At 35.6% G+C, this 22,369-nt stretch overlaps 1 protein-coding gene across 1 annotated transcript; it reads left to right on the forward strand.

Annotated features, from left to right (window-relative positions):
- The first annotated feature begins 536 nt into the window (after nucleotides 1–536).
- LOC115440280 (dymeclin) lies at nucleotides 537–17,450 on the forward strand. The gene is made up of 17 exons (XM_030164513.2): nucleotides 537–693; nucleotides 1,944–2,090; nucleotides 4,668–4,814; nucleotides 5,334–5,499; nucleotides 6,746–6,906; nucleotides 7,462–7,581; nucleotides 8,155–8,294; nucleotides 8,613–8,831; nucleotides 8,974–9,053; nucleotides 9,614–9,736; nucleotides 10,389–10,514; nucleotides 11,419–11,581; nucleotides 12,666–12,764; nucleotides 12,875–12,933; nucleotides 13,211–13,381; nucleotides 14,045–14,170; nucleotides 14,962–17,450. Exons 2-17 carry the CDS (start codon nucleotides 1,951–1,953, stop codon nucleotides 15,109–15,111), a joined length of 2,190 nt encoding a protein of 729 aa, XP_030020373.1. The 5' UTR covers nucleotides 537–693; nucleotides 1,944–1,950; the 3' UTR covers nucleotides 15,112–17,450.
- Nucleotides 17,451–22,369: the final 4,919 nt, after the last annotated feature.

The raw sequence follows: 22,369 nt of genomic DNA on the forward strand, positions 1-22,369 counted from the left end.
TAATAAGCAAAAGTGGCACTTCCATAACTGCTTTGTTATGTTCCTATTCAGGCTATGATATAGTGTATTTTTCTAATAAATGTATACGGATAACCAGAATGTATTGATAACTATAATTTATCACCGTTAGCCATTGCTAATGATTTATAGGATTCCCAGATTCTGATGTAATTATTGTAGTAGTTACGCCTATTATCGAGAATTCTTCTAATTATCCGACATTGGGCAACACTTTTCTTGGCTGTCTAAAAATAATGGGGATCAAGGATGGGCGATCGCAATGAATGCAAAAGAGTGAACAATCGAATGATTTATCAATAGCGCAATAAAATTTCTACCTTCTACCATTCAAATTGAAGAAAAATTTGTAATATGCAGTATATATTTTTATACAAAAACTAGGTACTATACAAATATATCGAAGTTTAGATAAGTAAGAAAACTTACTTTAGTTATCTTCTGCAACTGACTCTCATTTATAAAAAATCACTTGTAAGCTGTTTAGGCTGTAGGCTGTATATATAAAATTTTTGTGGACATGATCGAAATTCGGAACACAAATGACATATGTCAAATCACAAATGACATGTCGGCAATGATTTCGTGGCGAAAGAATACAAATTAAAACGAAATAGATTACCATTTCCCATTATATTAATGTTACTACTAATATAATATCGACGGAGACAACAGGTGAGTGCAAAGGAACCTATCAATTACCATAATATATAAACAAACCTCTCGGGATTTAGTGACATTAGTCAAGCTAATGTATTTATTGTAAGAATGTCAATAACTCTGTTGTTGTATGCAATAAAACGTGCCTTCAGATGTAATGATAGCGGTTGCAATTATTTATATTCATAGGTTTAGTTCATTGTGTGAATGCATGTAACTTTTGCGAATTTCCTTGACTACTACCAACTTCTAGACGTACGTAAATTATTTGCTACGAAAGGGCCGATGAGATTGACTACTTATTTTGTAGTTGCTGTTTACAACTTATTTACTTCCAATAATAGTCTGTTCGAATTCTGCAGTCAATAGTCATGATTTTGTGCAAAAAATATCGACATATGTTATTGAAATTAACCTTTTATTCGCATAGTGCCAAAACTCTTATATTTATCTGATTAGATTTGTAGTCATTCTATACTAAAGGAATACAAATAATATTATAAAATACTGTAAATATTTTTATTACTTATACTTTCTTCACAGAACAAGTGTATGCAAGAGACAATCTGATTTAAAAAAAACTATCTAACATTTAGTATATGTTGATTTTATTTCTATTTGGTCCAATATTTTCGACAGTAATGTGTATTTTATCAAATACTATACTTAGAAAAAACATTTGCTGTTCTTAATGCTGTGACAATAGTTAAAAATGTGAATCTAAGGGGTTACTATGTAGGATATAAAATAACAATGTAGAACCATGTCTGTTATTTTAACACAACTGTTAATAAGCAATATAACAATATTATTTCCAGTATGATGTCTTTTTTTAATTATATAATATACAATGAGCCATGTAAAAAAATATAAAGGGTGTTCCAAATACAAAAATAACAATAATTTATACTGTGCAGTTATTCAAAAGCCTTATTCGCTAAAAAGAGAATACATTTTTTCGTGCAGTTTTACTGTATCTTGATTTATATCTATTACACTATATTTAAAGTGTACCATTAAGTTTTTTTTCATATATTACTTTGCTTCACACTATAGAACATACACTTTACACTATAGGAATTTTGAGGTGTGTGAAGTCTACCAATCCACACTAGGCCAGCATGGTGGATTAAGGCCTAATCCCTCTCAGTAGTGAAGAAGGCCCATGCTCAGCAGTAGGACAGTATAACACGGGGTTGATAATATTATTTTTATACATTATATTAATCCTTCTTTTTTTACAAGAAAATATTTTTTTCCTTCAGCACAAAAATGGGTGTCGCTGTCAGTCACTACTCGGACATGTCGTCCAATGAGCTGCTAGTGAGGTTCTGTTCCAATGAGGTGATATGTCCCAACGACCCTTTCTGGAACCAGATGCTAGCATTCAACATTAAGCCACCAAGCAATGCGTAAGTATGGAATGAAAAAAATGAAGGGCTAAAATCTAATTACAATGGCAATATTTCATAATTTTATTGCATGCATTATCTTATATAATAAAAAAAAGTATTTTTGCTGATGAGATTTCAGGTTAGATTCCCAATACAGGCCACTCATGGTCTTTTTATATTTTTCGGACACCATTTGCCTGGTATTTTGATCCTTAAAGGGGATTGGACAAATTACTTTGACTACTAATCCACACCATGGCGCATTTTCTAATTAGTGCAGAAGGGAAGAAGCTACACTGTTCGTCAGCAAAGCAACTTCCTTGACTTATCAATTATCAAATTAAAATAGAAATCAGAAGTTTAATAATTTTTTTCTTTATTTATTTTCACTCTGAGATGTGTGCTGAATGTTTTTTTTTATAAGGTGCATTTGGCTATGTTCGGACGATTTTTCAATGAGTTTAGAAGAGTCTCAAAAATATTTTTTTTCTCATAAAATATTCAAGTAATACTGTCATTTAATATATCAAACTAGGTATAATAAAAGCTATTTCACATGATAATTTAATCATCTTTCAATTCTCTCTGCATTATCTTAAAAATAGATGATAATATCTCTATAGAAATTTTGAACCTTTAGGAAAGTTCGGACGTTCGTAGGATAAGTTCGGACTTCGTTCTAATAATGCTTTTAAAGTTAGTATGATAAGGTCCACAAAATAAAGTAGAAGCCCTGACCAATCCTAAAAAGAGCGTTATTGTCCTTTTTGGTTTTACTGGATGCAGCACACCTATTCTTGATCGTAGCAACAGCTGCGGTATATAGGGCTCGGCGAAAAGAAACTGCATCACCGTTTTATAGCTTAAACTGAAACAACCACATTTTTGTGGTAATTTTATGTTATACAATATTAGCCCTAATCCGATCTTATCCGAATACTACTACAAATAGATCTAGCTTGAAATACTTAATGACATGCATATTTTATTATTTGTACGGCATTCAGTCTCCCTAACCCACTTGCTTTGTAATGTTAATTAATATTAACAGTTCTGTACTGCAGTTGTAATCTTAGTAACATTTGAAAGCCATTAAAATTCCATTATCAAGCGTTATCTGTAAATCTAATCAGAATGTGTACATGTTTATTTCTATAACTTTTCATACATGAAAATATACTATCAAACAATTATTGTTTATCGCTATAAATTGATATTTGTATTAATCATGTCACTTTGTTTCGTAAACTTATCTGGATTTAATTGTGTTACAATGAGTTTTGGGGAAATAGAATATATTTTACATTAGAATCAGCGCCAGCGCATGAAGTATTTCTAAAATGAGTATATTGTTGAAATTAAAACTCAAATTACTTAGTTTATTTCACATGACTAATCGAGACATTCGCTATGCCTTGTTATGTGGCTCGGTAATTTGTGTTTTAAATAAAATTTACATACTAGCTTTATTAGCAGAAACATAAGGTCCAGTTTCATATACTTAATTAAAACATAGGAACAAAGGAAATATAGTATATATTATGTATAGATAGTGATATATACTCGTACTGAATCATGTCGTCGACGCCGCCCACGATCTCACAAATGGCTTAATTGAACCATTCAAACGATTAGTTGTAATCAAATGAAACACACTCGTAGAGTGGAAATAGCAATTGAACCTTGCCTGTATATTGTAATGTTAAGTTTGGAGAAGCATTTTCTTGCAACCTTAAATTGTGCAAGAATTTTCAGATGTATTAACACTATTTTTTCGCCCGATCGTAAGCGACGACCGTTCATAAATAATAAAATCACTATCAAACAACTTGAACTACAAAGTATTGTTTGTTATTCTACTGCGCTCGCCATCCTGAGACATGAGATGTTAAGTCTTATGTCCAGTAGCTACACTGGCTACAATGTCTTTCAAACCGCAACACAACAGCGTACACACTGCTGCTTGGCGGCAAAAACAGACATTGCAGTGGTATCTACCCTGATAAACTGAGCCTAATAAAATTTCTTTAAAAAAAAACGATACATATAAATTGTAATGTACGGTCATACTCGCGATTCAGCCGGCGTTATAATCTGTTCATGTGATATAAATAGTATTTATATAGCAGTCACTGTTATATAATTATACTTAGATTGTTCCTGAATTAAAATATGCAACTTCACTGCTTTATAATAAATAAAACTTTTAGAAAATAGGAAATAATACTTAGGTGGAAATGGAACTATAACAGCGTAATTCTTCTTGTCTTGTCTTTTGCCCGCAATTGTCATCAGGCAGCATTTAATGCTATCTTGCTTGTGAAACACAATATTGCTTCAATCAATCAGCCATCGCTGTGCACTGTTGAACGCAAGCCTTCCCAATTGGGCGCAATTAAATACTATGAAGGTCGCAAAGTCTTCGAAACGTCGGGAAATAAAATAAAAAAAGCAACGGCGACAAAATCCGAAAACTACTTTTACTTCTAACATTCGCGTAAACATAAGAAATTTATATGAATGGAATATATCATGAGCCTAGGGATGTCCACTGTTGAACATATACAACATATATTTAAAATCGTTTTTTTCCAGAGAAGAACAGTTGATCTTCGACTCAAGTACAGAGGCACTACTACAGAAGTTCCTGCAGAACAATCTGCAGACCGGTAACTTGGGTTCGCTGGTGCAGGTGTTTATCACTAGAGCATCCTTACTGCTGGCATCACCTAATAGTGACAAGTAAGTTTAGTGCAAAAATGGATTTAATTTCTATTATCCCGTATGCCATAATTGCTTACGTAATAAGATTACTGTACTGTAGTTTCATTTGTTTAAATTTTCGAAAAATACATTTCTTCTATGAATAAAAGTAGTGCGGGTAAGGAGATTAATTAGGAATTGCAACACTTGCAAAAAAATATTGGCACGACAATCGAACACAATATGTCCCTTCGTTTTTCACAATAGGGTAGTTAGTTTATTATTCTCGACCTTTTTAAAATTTTCTATACGTAACCACAAATACGAAAAGAAGCCCTATTGTGAAACTTGTTATAAAATTGGTTAAAAAATGGTGTAGCAATTCATATTTAAAATATTTCAACGTGTACGAGTGGGCGCATGAGACAATGAGACATTTGCGTTTTTTGCTATTGATTTCGTTGCTTTTTTTACCAGATTTTGATGGTGGTTTCTGTGTTAAATTTTGAATGATGTACTTTTTTACAAATTTAATAAAAAAAAAAAAATTTCCCCCAGTGTGATGCTCGCATGGACGACGTTCAACGCGTTGTTCGTGATCCGCGCCGTGAGCAAGTACCTCGTGGAGATGGTGCCGGAGTACGAGCTGTGCCGCCACCTGGACGTGCAGGCCGAGCGCCGCGCCGCCGCCAACGGACCCGTGGACAAGGACGCCGCGGACGAGGTGAGGGACCGTTTAAGTATTACGTAACGCAATTTTTGAAGATTTTTGTCCCCCCGTGTTACACTCTGTAACGTTTTCCTGTACGCCCCCTGCTGCTCTCCCGCAAATTGCGTTATGAAATACTTGAACTGCTCCTGAGGCAGCACGACACGGATTCCTAAGTCCTTATAATTATTGTCTTGTTATTCATAAAGTTCCTAGGATGCTGGTGGTAGGTCTTTCATATGTGAGTGTCTGCCTGGGTAGCAGAGTAGTTACTATTGTGTTCCAGTTTGGAAGACATTGTAGCCAGTGTAACTACTGGACATAATGAGACTTAACATCTCATGTCTCAGGATGGCGAGAGTAGTGAAATATCAAATGATACTTTGTAATTCAAGGTGTTGAACTGTTTCTACTGTTTATGGGGCGGTCGTATCTCTTACTATCAGGCGAACGGCAAGCTCGGCTCGTAATTCTAAGCAATAAAAAAAAAATGTTCATGAACAGAATTGTAAGTAGATTGAGGATTGTAAATAAATGTTTTTTTCTCACTGAACATAGAGTACTGTACTACAGCATGAATGGGACCTCTTGACTGGAGTAATTCTGTCTACCAGAAGCAATATGTAGAAAAAGCTTTCTGTTACTTACTTTATAATTAATGGTATATCAGTAGGTCAAAACAATTTCCTTTCTCAAATCTCAATTTCTATCTCTGGATTCTGGCATCCATGAAGAATCATTCATTAGTAATCAATCTAGTATTGAAAGTATTCATAATCCACCAGAACACCCTCTCCAATCTCGATTTCTTTCTCTGGATTCTAGCATCCATCCTTCTGGTATTGTAAGTCATCATCATCATCATCATATCAGCCACAGGAAGTCCACTGCTGAACATAGGCCTCCCCCAAGGATCTCCACGTCGACCTGTTGGAAGCGGCCTGCATCCAGCGACTTACTGCGACCCTAGCTAGGTCGTCCGTCCACCTTGTAGGCGGGCGTCCGACCTTTCGTTTGCCTGTACGTGGCCTCCACTCTAGAACCTTTCGACCCCAACTAATATTCATAATCTATTAGAGTACTGAAGTTTTATTCTTTTGTTCCAGCCGTCATATGATTCTTCTAGTATAGAAAGTATTCATAATCCATGAGAACACCCTCTCCAATCTCGATTTCATTCTCTGGTTTTCGTCATGCATCCGTCTGGTATTGTAAGTATTCATAATCCATGATGACACCACTAGTTATTCTTTTGTTCCAGCCATCAACTCCCCAATCACTTCCCTCGTCGCCGGCGAAGGAGCCATCCTCTCCGGAGGTGCACACGGCGACACAGACCTCGCCCAAGATCAACAACACCGAGAGCCGCGTCGAGATGCTGATAGATGCTCTGATAGGGCTGATCATTGACGTTCCGGTCACGTGAGTATTATAGTACTTGATTGAGGGTTCGATATTGGCTTTATAAAGGTGTAAGTGATGGAATGAGGTGGTGCGAAGATATAAATCAATAGAGATTCTTACATTTTAATATAGAAAATGATTCAAAAAATACTTAGGTGCTATGTTCCTGTTGTCAATCAATATCCTATCTGGCACGAAATGAAATAGTTCCCGCATTTGCTGGTGGTAGGATATATTTTATATCCGCCCAAATAACGACCACTCTACATAGGGTGTTAAAACCCGCCATAATAGCCCATGTTAATGTCGCGTTCCGAGATCAGCCTGTGTGTATCCGGTTCCAACAGGCCGGCATAACTGTGTCGACTGCCGAGGGGTAATCATCCCTCGTCAATCGACGATCTATTGGACCCCACTCCACTTACCATCAGGTGCAGTGGGGTCACTCTGCAGTACACATATATAAAAAAAAAAAAACATAAACATTAAGGTTCTTAGAAAAGTCTTCCGTTCCTTTGGAAAGGGCAGTGTACCTCGACTAAGCACTGTATAGTAGGTAATGTTTGGTTTCAGCGACAACACATACTTCCTGCACCTGGAGTGCATCAACACTATCCTGGTGCTGATGTCGGTGTACATGTTCGCTGGCGTGCACGGACAGACGCGGCTCGTAGAGACCTCGCTCATATACAGGTACATGATCATTTTGACATTGCGTTACTAAGTTAAACCACATATTTATCTTCTTGAAACTAAAACTTTAAAAATTAAAAAAAATTGAAGTTTTGAACACAATAAATAACATCAATGGTGGTAGGTCTCCCATACGTGAGAATCTGTCTGAGTAGGTACTACCGCAATTTCTATTTCAGCCGCCAAGCAACAGTGTGAGGCACTATTGTGTTCCGATTTAAAGGACATTGTAGCCAGTGTAACTACTGGATATGATAAGACTCAACGTCTCATGTGTCAGGATGGCGAGCGCAGTGGAATGCCATTCAGTACTTTATAATTTAAGGTGTTGGATGATGTTTGTACTGTTTATGGGCGGTCGTATCGCTTACCATCAGACGAACGGCAAGCTCATCTCGTCATTCAAAGAAAAAAATATTAATAAAGATGATTTTCTTTTCATACGTTCTAATGCCATACTACTAATATGAGAGAGAACAAATCATTAGTTATCTGCAATATATCCGGAGATGTCGCTTGAGATCGGATATTAGTGTCGTATGGAAAGCAATAATGGTGCGTGTTGTGTTGCAGGACTCTGTTCCAAGGTCGGTACGGCATGCACGCTCCGCTGCTGGTGAAGACGTTGCTCCTGAACCTGTCCAGCATGCTGCCGGCGCCGCCGACCATGTTCGGAGCGCAGACTGGCGGCAGCATACTCATCAATTTGGCATGTAAGCCATTGTTATAGAAAAAACAGTTTTAGTTTCAAATAGATTTGGTATGCTTGGATTATATATCTATCTCCCTTGCACGCAAGTGTTGTAATAGTTGTAACGTAATTATAAAACGTGTCTACTTTTTATATAATTTAAACGTTATTCTTTGCATCAAAGTTTTTACTTTTATCATTACCAAAGTAATTTTATAAATGCGCTTTTGTGATAAATTCCCTATTTAACATAAATGTATTCTATTACAAAAATACGATTACTTAAACCTCCTTTTTGAAATTGGTTAAATTGACCCTAAAAATACCTTGTTCCCCCCAGCTGGTCTCTGGAACATCCTGACGCTAAGCACGGGGTCCCGTCAGTCGATCTACACACACCCGCCAGCGGACCGGCACGAGCTGGTGGCGCGGCTCCGGCTCGAGCACCCGGTCGCAAACCAGTCGTGCCTGCTGCTCCTGGCTCTCGCCAACCACTGCATCCACCATGACAACCTATACAGGAACTCGCTGTTGTGCTGCGAGGATACTGCTGCTGCAGGTACGTTTGACACGCTGTGACATGTTGTGACATGAATTGCTAGACATCCACATGTAAGGTGGACAGACGACTTGATAAAATCAGTCCGGAAATCTTTAAAGGTGCCCTGTATCATATTATTTTGTGTGTTTTTTTTTTGTAGAGACTTCGTCAACGACGCCACAGCGCGAGTCGAACGGCACTGCATCACAGGTCACACCGCCCCGGATAGACATGGCGGCGGTGAGGATATTGTTTTATTTTATATTCACTTTTTATAACACAAGTTGCAGAAAAATGCAATGTCATTACTGTCTTAATTCTTCTATTCGATCTGAAAAACTGAGGATGCGTTTTCGAATTAAGAATTGAAGAGAGATTCTCGGGGCAGCAATATAATTTTTAATATCTAAAATGTCGATAATAATAATTGAAATTATATGTTATGATTAAATATGAAACAAAAGATATTTAAATGACGGGTAAAAAAAAATCAATTTTAAAATTTGTCAGTAATAAAATTGTACGAAACAATTATACTTTTTCTATACTGGTACCGCAACGTGACGCCGCTACATCTGATGCATCTGTAAGTGGAGTGAGATCTCATAGAATGTTGACTAACGAGATATGATTACCCCTCGGCAGTTGACACAATTGTGTCGGCCTGTTGGAACCGGATATGCTCAGCTTGACACACTTACGTGAGCCTCTATAGTAGTTTTTAATACCTGGTGTACGGTGGTCGCTATCCGGGCGGATATAAGATATGTTAGATGAAGCATGTGGTCCGTGTGTGTCAGCTGCACAAGGCGCTGTGCGCGACGGCGGGCTGCGAGCACTCCACGCTGCTGCTGTACCTGATGCTGCACTCGTGCCGCGCCTACAAGAGGCACGTCAGCAACGTGCCGCACATAGAGAACTTGGTGAGCTTCACACTACTATTCTATCACAATTTTTTTTTTGTACGTCACCATAACACCTATATATATAAAAATGAATCCCTATTTCCCTTGGTCACGCCATCACGCGTGAACGGCTGGATCGATGTCACTATTTTTTTTTGTTGTGTTTGTTATTGTCAGGAGAAGGTTCTTATGAATGAAAATATTCAAAAAATTGCGGGGTAAATTAAAAAAATTAAGGAAACTTAACGGCAATATTAATTTTATAACTGTCAGTGGTTTGAAATAACTGTCAGCGATCGACAGAAAACGCGCGTGCATACACAGTTAAGACAGGACAACGTCTGTCGGGTCAGCTACTTTTTATATAAGGAATGACGAGTAAACAGGTCGGCTGGTGCGTTAACCATAACACTATAGCGCTTGAACACTTTGCATGGTAATAATACACAAATTGACGGTATGTTGTAGGTAGTTTTGAAGTTGCAACCGCGTGGTTGCATATTATGTAATGTATGTAGGTTAGTGCGCGTACGCAGTTACTAATGATAGCAACTTCCAAACAAATAGAAGTTTGACGACAACTCTATAAGGTTGGGGTTACTCGTGTAAGTAACCTACTAATTAGTTATATGTTTTGAACACCACACAGTAACATGATGTGTTGTTGCAGATAGTGCCGATCCTGCAGGTGCTGTACAACGCGCCCGACAACAACTCGCACCACATCTACATGTCGCTCATAGTGCTGCTCATACTCACCGAGGACGACGCGCTCATCAAAAACGTACACCTTATTGTGAGTATCCAATGTTATATAGTTATAATAATGTTTATATTCATAGCCGTGTCTGAGCTCCGCCTGTGTTACAAATTTTAGCGACGTATAGGTTTACGCCTCTATAGAGGAACAAATAGTTACGTTCCTCTATGAAGGGGAAGATTCCCAGTCAAGCAGATGTTGCGCCTGACCTGCCGCAGCCCCTGCGACGGTTCCTATTCGGAGGTGGTATATATGCAGCGCGTTGCGCAAATTCTACTATCGCAAGCCAGTATCGTCTGTCGCCATCTAGCGTGATTGCTGTGTGTTATCACTACAGTTGCGTCAACGCATCAATCATCTTGCAGTTCCGGCGATGTTGACGAGATGGCGGTGTGTGCATTGATTGTACCGCCACAAATTCGATCCCGAAACTAAACGATATATTAAGTACTCTCTCTTGAATGACGAGACGAGCTTGCCGTTTGCCTGATGGTAAGCGATACGACCGCCCATAAATTGTAGAAACACTCCAACACATTGAATTACAGAGTATTGTTTGGTATTCCACTGCGCTCGCCATCCTGAGACATGGGATGTTAAGTCTTATTATGCCCAGTAGTTACACTAGGTACAATGTCCTTCAAAGCGGAACATAACAGTATAGTACAGACTGCCCATAGTTGCTTGGCCGTAGAAATAAACATTACGATGGTACCTACCCATCCAAAATTTAATTAGATTTTGGCTCTTTAAACGAAAAATGCTTAAAAGATTGTAATGTTACGGACCATCATTTGTTATTTAAATGGACAGGAAGAGGTTACGTCAATTTTAAATTCCTTATGTTCACACAGTTACAAATTGAACCTGTTATTATCAATGATATTAATTGTAATTAGGGTCATTATTTCACAGTAAAGGGTAACATTTTGTGTTGCAGATGTTAAAGAACCCGTCGTGGTACGGCGAGCGGTCGCTGTGGGAGGTGTCGCTGGGCGGGCTGATGGTGCTGGTGCTGGTGCGCGCGCTGCAGTACAACATGGCGCGCGTGCGCGACAAGTACCTGCACACCAACTGCCTCGCCGCCGTCGCCAACATGAGCTGTGAGGCCTGCACACAATTATACACACATCACACATTTTATATGGGCATCGCATTGATCCCACGGCACCTGATGGTATAGAGAGTGGGGTCTAAAAATGTCGACTGACGTGTGATGATTACCCGTTGTCAGTCGACACAATTATGCCGGCCTGTTGGGGCCGGATATACACAGACTGATCCCAGAATGCGACACACGTGGGCTGCTTTGGTGGGTTTTAACACCTTGTGTACGGTGGTCGCTATCCGAACGGGTATATCCTACCACCAGCAAAAAAAATACTACAAAAACACCACACCGTCGACCAAGAACGCCGTTTTGCACTGCATTTCTTAATGATTTCTTATGTGTACGCGATTGTTAGACATTGAAATAAAACTATTTTACGGATTTTATCGCGGTTTTAGTATAATAATTTTATTTTTTTTTTGTATTACAAGATAACTTATAATGCAAAAAACGCGAAAAAAATGCAAAATAGTTTTATTTTAATACCGCGAGAGAGTTCTACAAACGTGCCCAATTAGCAGCACGGATATCATGCACCATCTACCACCCGCTACTTTAATCACTACCAACTACCCAGCAACATACAAAAACTACCTACTGCCTAGTAAGCCACCATTCAACACAATCTTATAAGCTAAACGAGTACATCACTACATAGTATAAACCAAAGTCGCTTTCTCTGTCCCTATGTCCCTTTGTATGCTTAAATCTTTAAAACTACGCAACGGATTTTGATGCGTTTTTTTTTAATAGATAGAGTGATTCAAGAGGAAGATTTATATGTATAATAACATCCATTAAATAGTGGAGAAATACTGTTATTTTGTTATGTTATACCCGTGCGAAGCCAGAGCGGGCCGCTATGTTTTTATATACAACGTTCACAGTTTTTCTGTAGTGTATTTAGTATCAGCATTGCACCCGTGCGAAGCCGGGGCGGGTCGCTAGTGTTTTATAAAAAAATATACTAATACATAAGACAGATATACGTTTAAATTTCTGGTTCGTAACAAATGTGTTCACAATTTATTATCCTACACAGTATGGTTGATTTACAATTATTGTTTAAATTCCAGGTGAATTCAGAAATCTGCACCCTTACGTGGCGCAGAGGCTAATATCTCTGTTCGAGACTTTAACGAAGAGGAGAGCGAGGCTGTGCAGCGAAATCGAAGGTAAATTTGATGCGTTCCCAAAGGAGTAAACGTTGGGCATGGGGCTAGTATTAAATTTAAGCTTTATTTCAAAAACTGAAGTCACAAAGTTTCTTTTTTAATTGTTACAGGCGGTGATATAAATAGTTTAGAGTTACCACATCAGTCTGAAGAGAAAACAGAGGAAATTGTGAGTATTTGGTAATATTACTAGGTATTATACGTATTCTTTATTTTATATTGTGTTATTTTCTGAGGCTTTGTATCTCAAAGCTCAAACATGGTGCTTTTCTTCAGGCAACCGTTTAGATTTTCTCGCCGTCTACTCATTTATATAAACGCACACACACACCAACAGTATCCGATAAACATAGGTGCAATGCCAACCTTAGTAAAGTTTTCTGTTTTAAATTTTTGCCTACAACTATTTGATCCTTCGAGCTAGATAAACAAACATTTTCTTCTAGATGGACCACATCAGCGTGTTAGACGAAGTTCTAAGGATGCTGTTGGAGATCATCAACTCCTGCCTCTCTCACCAGTTGGTGAACAACCTGAACCTGGTGTACGCTCTGCTGCACAAACGACAGGTGTTCCAACAGCACCAGCACCATCACATCACGCAGAATATTGACATGGTGAGAAATTTAAATCAAATTAGGACTAGGTACCATTTTCAGTTGGTACTAAAATGTTTGATGGTCTCTCGTATGCGAAATTTCGCCTGGGTAGATACCAACGTAATTACTTGTTGACGCTAAGTATTGCGCAAGCGCCGTTGTGTCTGTTAAGATATTATCATTGACGACCTTTGTATACTCTAGAGTCATTTTCACATTTAATTAATAAATGAAACCATAAAAACATCTTTTAACATTATTCCAAAATCTTCCGCAAATATTTTCACCAACAACTTTTCTTATTTTTGGTGTCATTTTGTAGTTTAGCACGAGTATGTATATGATGTAATTATGTCTGAAAGTGTAATGTTGCCTCTTCGACGAATTCCCTTAGAGTAGTAGAAGTGGCATTAAAGTACGTAAAATTAAAATGACTATTTGATATTCATTTTGTTCGAAACTATTTTATTTTTATTTTACATCTACAGTTCGAGTAACTTATTATAAAGAGTTATTTTTAAAAAGATGAGTATGTGCTTTCATTCAGTAACGCAATAGCAAAATGACACTACATCGGATCATTCTTTCCGCGATTTAGTTTCATCTTCGTTTGTTACTTCTTTTTGACTATTTCGTTAGTGTAGCATGAACTATGTATATACGATAGATGAATCCTTGCAGGTAATCGGGTATTTCTCGACGCGGCTGCAGCGGGTGCAGGAGGGCGCGGGAGGCGAGCTCGGAGTGACCGAGGTGTTGCAGTGTATTAAGAAAGGCGCCGCGCAGTGGTCCAGCGATAGACTGAAGGTAGGGTTTTTTCAGATGATTCGAAAACGGGCAATGTCTATATCGAGTTTGGGAGAAACAGTGTCGCTATCAGTGTTTAGATGATAGTTTGTCAGTGGGGGGGGGTCCGTGATTTGATACGTTATCCCTTGAAGGTAGGGTTAAATATTACTTATCATATTATGTAGTATTGTTATGTCATGTATTGTCATATGTCTCACTGAGCAAAATGCAAAAGACCGGGCGAAATGGATCGCAGTAGGAAAGCGTACCCTGGCGTCTAGGCCGGGATAATCGCCAAGCAGAAGTAGAAGAATATGTAGTATTGTCTATTGTTTATAGTAGAGGGAAATTATTTATTTGTCAATTTTTCATATCCTGCTGTAAGAGAGTGATGTTCAGAACAGATTACAATTTATTTCAAATTTTATGTCGACTAACGAGAAATGCGTCAGTTTCACATTATCGTCGCTCGGTCTTATTGACTACACTCTATATTTTCCCGGGTTAAAAAGGAGCTTATAGCACTCAAGTATAATGTAGCTTATATTAGTGAAAAAAAATCAAATCTGTTATAGTAAGTTCTTGAGACTAGCGCGTTGAAACAAACAAATTCGTCAGCTTTATATATCAGTATAGAGGCTCCCATGCATAGACTGACTAAACGAAATCCGTTTGAATTAGCTAATACGGCGGATATTTTACAATCTCATATAGGATCAGGACTATTTGAGACGTTTTGGGATGTTCACCCCTTTTTATGACTTTATACTAAAATCAAATACACTTCCAACATAATTCCATTGTTCTAGAAATTTCCCGACCTGAAGTTCCGGTACGTGGAAGAGGAGCGCCCCGAGGAGTTCTTCACGCCGTACGTGTGGGGGCTGATCAGCTCGTGCGGGGGCGTGTACTTCGCGAGTGAGGGCGGTGCGCGGGCGCTCGGCGACCTGCTCGCGTGATCCGGCTCGAAGGACCACGCGGACGGACACTTTCTAAACGTTTACAGCTGTTGATATGGAAATTGAACCGTATTTAATACACTTTAAGGTGTTTCAAATGTCTGTAAAAGTTACTGTTTGTAAGAAATCAGTTACATGTATAAAAATTTGCGAACAATTAATCTAATAGAGAATGTATGTAAAAATTGCTAAGGTCAATGTTACGGAATATATCTGAATTCAAAATTGAGTCATTCGAAATCTTAGCTATGTAATCTTCAAATATTTATTGGTTGAAGTAATTCATATGAATACTACACTTTTACGGATAATTTGAAAACCCTTACTAAAACTTATAAGGAAAGTTTTGGTTTTGACCGTATGCGCAAGAGTTGATATAAACAAGCGCGTGACTGCTTGGTATAGTAACAGAGATGTAAATTTTTTATTGTGAAAATCTTTTGTTCCTTATTGCACTTCTTTCTTCTTGTACATTTTCAGTTGATGCTTACCATATGCTACTTTGATATCTGATTAGTAAAATAATCAAATAAATTATCTATCCAATGTCGTAAAATAGTGTATAATTACAAATATAAAGAATTTTTATTTACTTATAAAATTATGTTTTTTCATATTTCAGTAATTAGGCCTATTTTTTTTATTAAATATATTTATTACAAATTAACAGGTACATGAAAGTTTTGAATATTTTACATCCTTGTGTCGGACATTAGAAATTTGCTAAAAATTTGCAGAAATGGATGGAAATCCATTGAATTATATTATAACACATTCCCCTTAAATTTACTTTTGGTTTATTTATAATTTTGGTATGTTTATTGATCAAATTATTGTAACAAAGTCTACCTAATGGCGATATTTTTAGGTAGTTTTAAAGTCTGACTGAAACAGATAATATTTGTGGAAGTAACACTAAAATTAACCATACAATAAGGCCAGAAAGATGTAAAGCGACGATAAAATGATAAATAATTCAAATTGTATAAAATATTTATTTTAAATCTTGTATAATTTATGAATGAAATAAATGGAATTACAGGTACGATGTCTGTGTACTCTCTACTTAAATATATTAAAGAATTTTTACATTCATTCATCTAAAACTTCAATGATATAGTTGAGTATCTTTCAGTGTATTTTTCGAAAGCAATGCCTTTCGTTTTTAATATCTGTTATCGCTGTTTCACGTGTGACGTCATGAAGCATGTTCCCATAGATAATTTTTTTTTTATTGAAATCCCAACTCTACTCCTTTCTCCTGGAATTAACTCTAATATCTATGGATACTACAGAATTTATGTTATTTATTTTCTAAAGATTATTTAATGTGATTCATAATATATGCATTTAAATATAAACTTGTATTATTGATTTAAGGTAGAATACATTAAATTATTATATACATAATAAACTATAGACCAGGGATGGCGAACGATTGGCACGCGTGCCAGATGGGATGAGGCAAATAATTTGTTGGACATAAAAAAGATCGCTGAAAAGGGGCACTCGGGTACATAAGGTCGGCCTTGGATGGCAGGGTACTGGCACATTAAATTTTTTTTCATAATGTCATGTTAACTTGGATATATAAGGTCGGCTTTGGTTGGCACTTTGCCGGCACTTTTTCTTATAATGTCATGTTAACCATTAAGAGTTCGCCATCACTGGTATAGACTATGAGCCTTAAATACCTATAAATCAGTGATAATAATAAGCATTCTTTTTCACTCAAATTTATTTGATGTAACGAGGCAAAACAGTGATTAGGTAAACACTGATTAAGAACTTAGACATAAGCTCTTCATTTGACCGAAAACTACAGTGTTGTACTATCATAGACAAGAATATTGTCAAGATACCAAGGCAAGTGCTTCCTATCGGAAATATCTGTGGCCTTAGAGATAATATCACCTGTCATGAAAAATCTTACGAATTCGATTTTGAACAGTGAAGGAAATACTTTTGCTATTCTTATAGAATATATACCAAGTGAGGAATGTTACCATCTGAGAGCGGGGTTAACGGATAGTGCCTGCAGATATTATTGTAGGTAGTTACAGATCTCAATAATTGTAGTGTCTATCACTACAAGTGTGTGTAGGAGTCATATTTTCAAATTTCACTTATATGTAGGCCTTCCTACAATGTTTTAAAATATTGTCTATGGTAGTATGATGGCACCCGATTTTTTCGTGCAATTTAAATTACTCTGTAATATTTTGGTTATATACACGTATATAATCAAAGATATAATGGTACATAAGTAATTATGTAATTTAGATGTAACGAAACGCAATTTAGGATAACATATAACTGAATAAATGATGTTTAATACATTTCTTGTATTTTTCCTTATGCACGCATTGACTGGTAAAATATTTTATCTAAGAAGTAAATATATTGTCACCCTAATAATTATTTTTTAAGACCGTAGGGCGAAACATTCTGCACTTTATTTTTTACAGCAATAATTGCCAAAGAACTTCAAAATGCGTTTACATTAGCTGCAATATTTTTAAAATGCGACCCGCCACACTTCCTATAAACCTCAAAATTCGGAGGAATCAGCTTTTTGTGGTTGCACGATCAAAATTGTTTGAGGAAGCCAACTGCTGCAAGTTTTCTAGCAGCTCTTGACCGAGGTTTATACTATGCACTATCACCTCGTTTATTTCCACACAATATTATGGCAGCCAGGCTGATGCTTCTTTTCTAGATTATGAATGGGCTGACTTTATTGTCCCGGTAAAAGTGTTATAGAAGAGAATCCACATAAAGTGGCCATTGCTGTTATAAGATGCTGTATATTACGAACCGGCCGGCAATATTTTTGATACCTAAAAAAATTTCCTTTATTCAATGATGCATATTAATTTATGTACCTTTGATAAAAATAATATCCAATCAATTAAGTATACTACAACGTACGAGAAATCTAGATATATTTAGGATAAATACATGTTACATGTGTATCTTTGAATTTTCCCGCGAAATCGCAGTCCACAGATGAAAATTTTACAATACTAGGTTACTATTAAAAACAAGGATTTTTTCGGAAAACTTATGTTTATTGTATGAACAAATAAAAGTGAAAATAACATCGCATTTCTTGGTTTTAAAATAAAACATATAATTTAAAAAAATTAAGTTTTTTTTTCCTCTTTCAACACATCTTATTAACATCAAATCAATCGACATAACAAATGGCAACCGATGTGCATTGCGAATGTGCTGTGCGTAAACAAAAATACATAAAAGTTATAAAACTGTTCGTTAAAAGTGGTAATTAAAGAGTGCAATTTTGTTATTTAAACTATTTAATATTGGTTAATTTTTATAATTGTTTAAATAAAGACTTTTGTGAAAGCAGAGTTTTTCGGTGCCCCGTGTCGTCAGGTAAGTTGTTTAAAAAATATCGTTATTACATATAATTTTATTTTACGTGTATGTACTTTATAAAAATAGAATTTGTCTAAATGTTCAAATTGTTTGGAGACATTGTGTTTTTATTTTATTATATGTTATGCTTGCCGTGTGTGTCATCGTTGGTTTTTATTTTTGCGGTATTTCTGAAAAACTACCAATGTGTACACGAAAATTTTTAAAATGTCGTTATTGTTCTATTGTTTTTATTTTTCCATATGCAATTAATTTAATTTCTGATGTATGTGTGTATTTTTTTTCCTTAAAATTGATTCTAAAAGGAAAGAATAATTTCCTTTATTATTGATATCATTTTTATTTATTTATTGTAGTTTCTAAAACAAAACAATTAATTCTAATCTTTTATCCCATATAAAATGAGATTCTATAAAATTTTTGTTTGGATAAAATCATACTCTAACTTTTATCTGAAGATATAATTTTAGATAGTCTGGTACCTAACTATATTTATTTTACTATGTAATTATTCTATAAATCAACTACTTATGAAATTACCTTAATATTCTTGTAACCTGTTATTGGAATATATTTTTTTGTAATTATAATTTTTAACTTTAAAAAAAACTAATAAAACCTGATCTGTACCTCTGTAACAATATTTTGCAGTTGTTAATTACTTACCCATTTCATTTCATTTGTAAGATGTTTCTTATATCATACATCACATGGTTTAAATATTGACTTTAATTATAAACTTTCTATTTCAAATTCATAGTTCTTTACAAATTTGCTTGTATATTTGTCAGAAAGTTAAGTGCCCCATATACATAATTTGGAATATAAAATAACCTATGACTTAAAAAGCTCTTTCTATATTGTAATACATCTTAACGCAAGCAGCTTTCAGGTATAGGTAGTCACTTATCATCAACTGTCCCACTTGGAAATTTGGGCTTTCTACTATAAATGTTTTTATTATATAGAGTTGAGTGGCAATACAACCAAGTAACTGTGCAATGGTAAAGATCATTAGTCTTTTATAATTATTGTAATACAAGGTGAAAAATATTTAAAGAAATAATGATTAATATGTAAAAAAAATTATCTAGCTTATAAAATAATACAGAACGCAAATTTATTCAACATTTCAGAACACACAATTCAATCAATAGGATTACATAAGATTTTGTTTTTAAATTGCACCATGTATATTCATAAAAAATAACATTACCATATATTCTGTTTGTAAAAGGACTTTCTACTGTAAACATTAATGTCAGTGTTATGAAAAAAAAAACCAAATCCATGATATAAGCATTCTTCTTCTCCCATCATGCATTTTTTACTGTTTTTGTTTAAAACTGATTAGAAACTGTTCTTAAAATTATTTACCCAACCGATCACAACTAATGTGTGAACCAAGGAAGTTGCACAAAAGATTATAATATAATTATTTTATTTGAGTCAATATCTAAAAATTTGTGATACCTACAGACATCCTTTTTATATTTTAAATAGTGGCCATCATAGTACACACATGATATATTGCTTTTTTATTGGTTCGCTAGAGATGACACCAGATTGTGTCATTTTTTATTGCATCATTCTTAAAATAACCTTGTCTGCCTATCAATCATGCAGATTTAAACTAGGTAATTTATATAGTAGACAATTTTATATTACATTGTAGTCAAACAAGTTTTGCAAGCCTAATATCAGTTTCTTTTTTAAAGGTTTTTATGACTACTATGTTATGAACTACCATATTATGATTTTTTTTTTATCACGGTACCTACAACTCACTTTTTCATATGGTAATAAGCATAAAATCCGACGTCGTAATATATCGTTACCATAGCCCAAAGGCCACAAAGGCTTGCAACACCAACTGAAAAACATTCAAATAAAGAACATTAAAAAAAATCCTCAATTACCTTATTACCGTGTGTGTCGTCTTGCGCGATCTTCCTTGGCAAATGCAAATGTGTGTAGGCATTAAAATAGTCATCATAGAAAGGTCAGATGGCGTCCAACCGGCCGATAAACTATGCCGGAATGCGGTTTATCTACAGATTCCTTAACTATCTGTTTACTATTTTAGAAATGCCTATTTGTGTACGCTTTTGCTATATCCTTTGTCGGTTTTAGAAAAACCTTCGCATAAACAATGAGGGTTTCGTTAAAAAACAGGCAATCTAACTGGATAATAAGTTATTTCTATTCAATAATATTTAAAATGCTATAGTGCGTTCAGGCTATGGTATGAATAGGGTCGGGCTTGGAATGTCCTTAATTCCTAATAGTCCAGAAATACAGTTAGCGAAAGCTGGTTCCTAGAGAACGTTACTCTAGAAAGAAGGGTTCTCGTAAAGTGCACTTTTGATCGTTGTCGCCGTTGATTTAATATCTGAAAATATCAAAAAACTATGAAATAATCTACCACTAGCACTTCAAATTCTAGAAGAATCATGGATGCCCTGCCGTCCTTGATAGGAGTTAAGAAGTAACATTTGTGTTCGGAAATCTGACTCACCAAATGTAATGTATTTATAAACATCAAAATGAAAATATTTTTCGAATTTTCTCGCGGTTTTTTGTATTATAATTGTCTCTCAACGCGATTGCCGAAGACTGCAGCCTTCATAAACACAGAGCGGGCTGAGTGCTCGGCCCAAAAAACTAAGTAACTATATCTAGGTACCTGCATTTTACAATTATTAATGTCGTAACTTTTGCGTTTACATAAGAAATCATTAAGTATTAAGGTTATAGCTTAAGGTGCATTTTTCATACAATTTCGTCGTATTAAATTTTTAAGGCCGAAATATCCATGCATATTAATTATTTTTACGTTTTTCTTTCAACTGCGAGAACTAATCACTAACTAGACGTGAATTTAAATTCTTTACGTGTCAATACTTGTTTAGTTACCCAGATTAAAGGTGAAACAAAATGTATGAAAAATGGACCTTAAGCTATAACCTTAAGCTGTCAGTTTTGTCGTTTCTGCGAGACAGCGGGTACACAATAATCAAGCCGACCTGTTCATGTTATAAGAAAATGTTTGCAGTGTAGCTTTGGCGTTGTTCATATACATAATAATAGGTATCAAAACAAGCTCTAAAGATGTAACAGATTTCTTCAAATACTAGAATACATTTAGTCATAAGTCCTACCCGCAGTGACCTCTGGTTCGACGCCGGGTGACGCATACTCTCGGTCAGGGCTTGCAAACCTGTTTTCTTTATAAAACAACACACTGCCCTTGAACTGTCGACGCGTTGCGACGTCACACATTCCGCCCATAGGATTGCTGATTTATTGTAGTCTTTATTGCGATTTTGCAATATATATAAAGTTTTTTTTTATTCCACAAATGTTATTAATCTCTGTCACCCTACATAGAGTTCTAAAGACGTTCGGCCATTATAGACAAAAATAAAAAATAAAAAATTGTGTACATACATAGATTTGTCGCAATTCTCTTTTTGAATGGTAGTAACATTATAGCATATTATAGTGCTTCATATTATGAGGTAAACGACACATGAGTTCACGTATATCTAAAAAGTTAGACGTAGTTGCAATTAGTACAAAATGCGCAATCGTTATTTCCTCCATACAAAAGGGAATCTGAGATAAGTGAGATGAAACGCAATAGTGATAGTAATGAAACGCAAATTCAAATTTCCTTATCGAACGTAACCTCTAAAGATGCACAAAAGAGGATTTTTTTTTGGCTTAAGATCTTTTTTATTTCCCCATAAAGAATTACATAAATTCACTTGAAAATGCTGAGAAAATTATTTATAAAATAAAATCATGGTCAACTACGAGCGTACAGAATTTAAGAGTGATACAATAAATTAAG

This window comes from Manduca sexta, chromosome 18, assembly GCF_014839805.1.
Source record: "Manduca sexta isolate Smith_Timp_Sample1 chromosome 18, JHU_Msex_v1.0, whole genome shotgun sequence".
Classification (NCBI taxonomy): domain Eukaryota; kingdom Metazoa; phylum Arthropoda; class Insecta; order Lepidoptera; family Sphingidae; genus Manduca; species Manduca sexta.

Bases quoted from the DNA above. Each gene is read 5' to 3' on its own strand.
- LOC115440280 (XM_030164513.2), top strand. From the start codon at position 1,951: ATGGGTGTCGCTGTCAGTCACTACTCGGACATGTCGTCCAATGAGCTG. The intron at 12,934-13,210 runs GTGAGTATTTGG...ATTTTCTTCTAG, and splicing joins AAGAGAAAACAGAGGAAATT to ATGGACCACATCAGCGTGTT. The intron at 14,171-14,961 runs GTAGGGTTTTTT...CCATTGTTCTAG, and splicing joins GGTCCAGCGATAGACTGAAG to AAATTTCCCGACCTGAAGTT.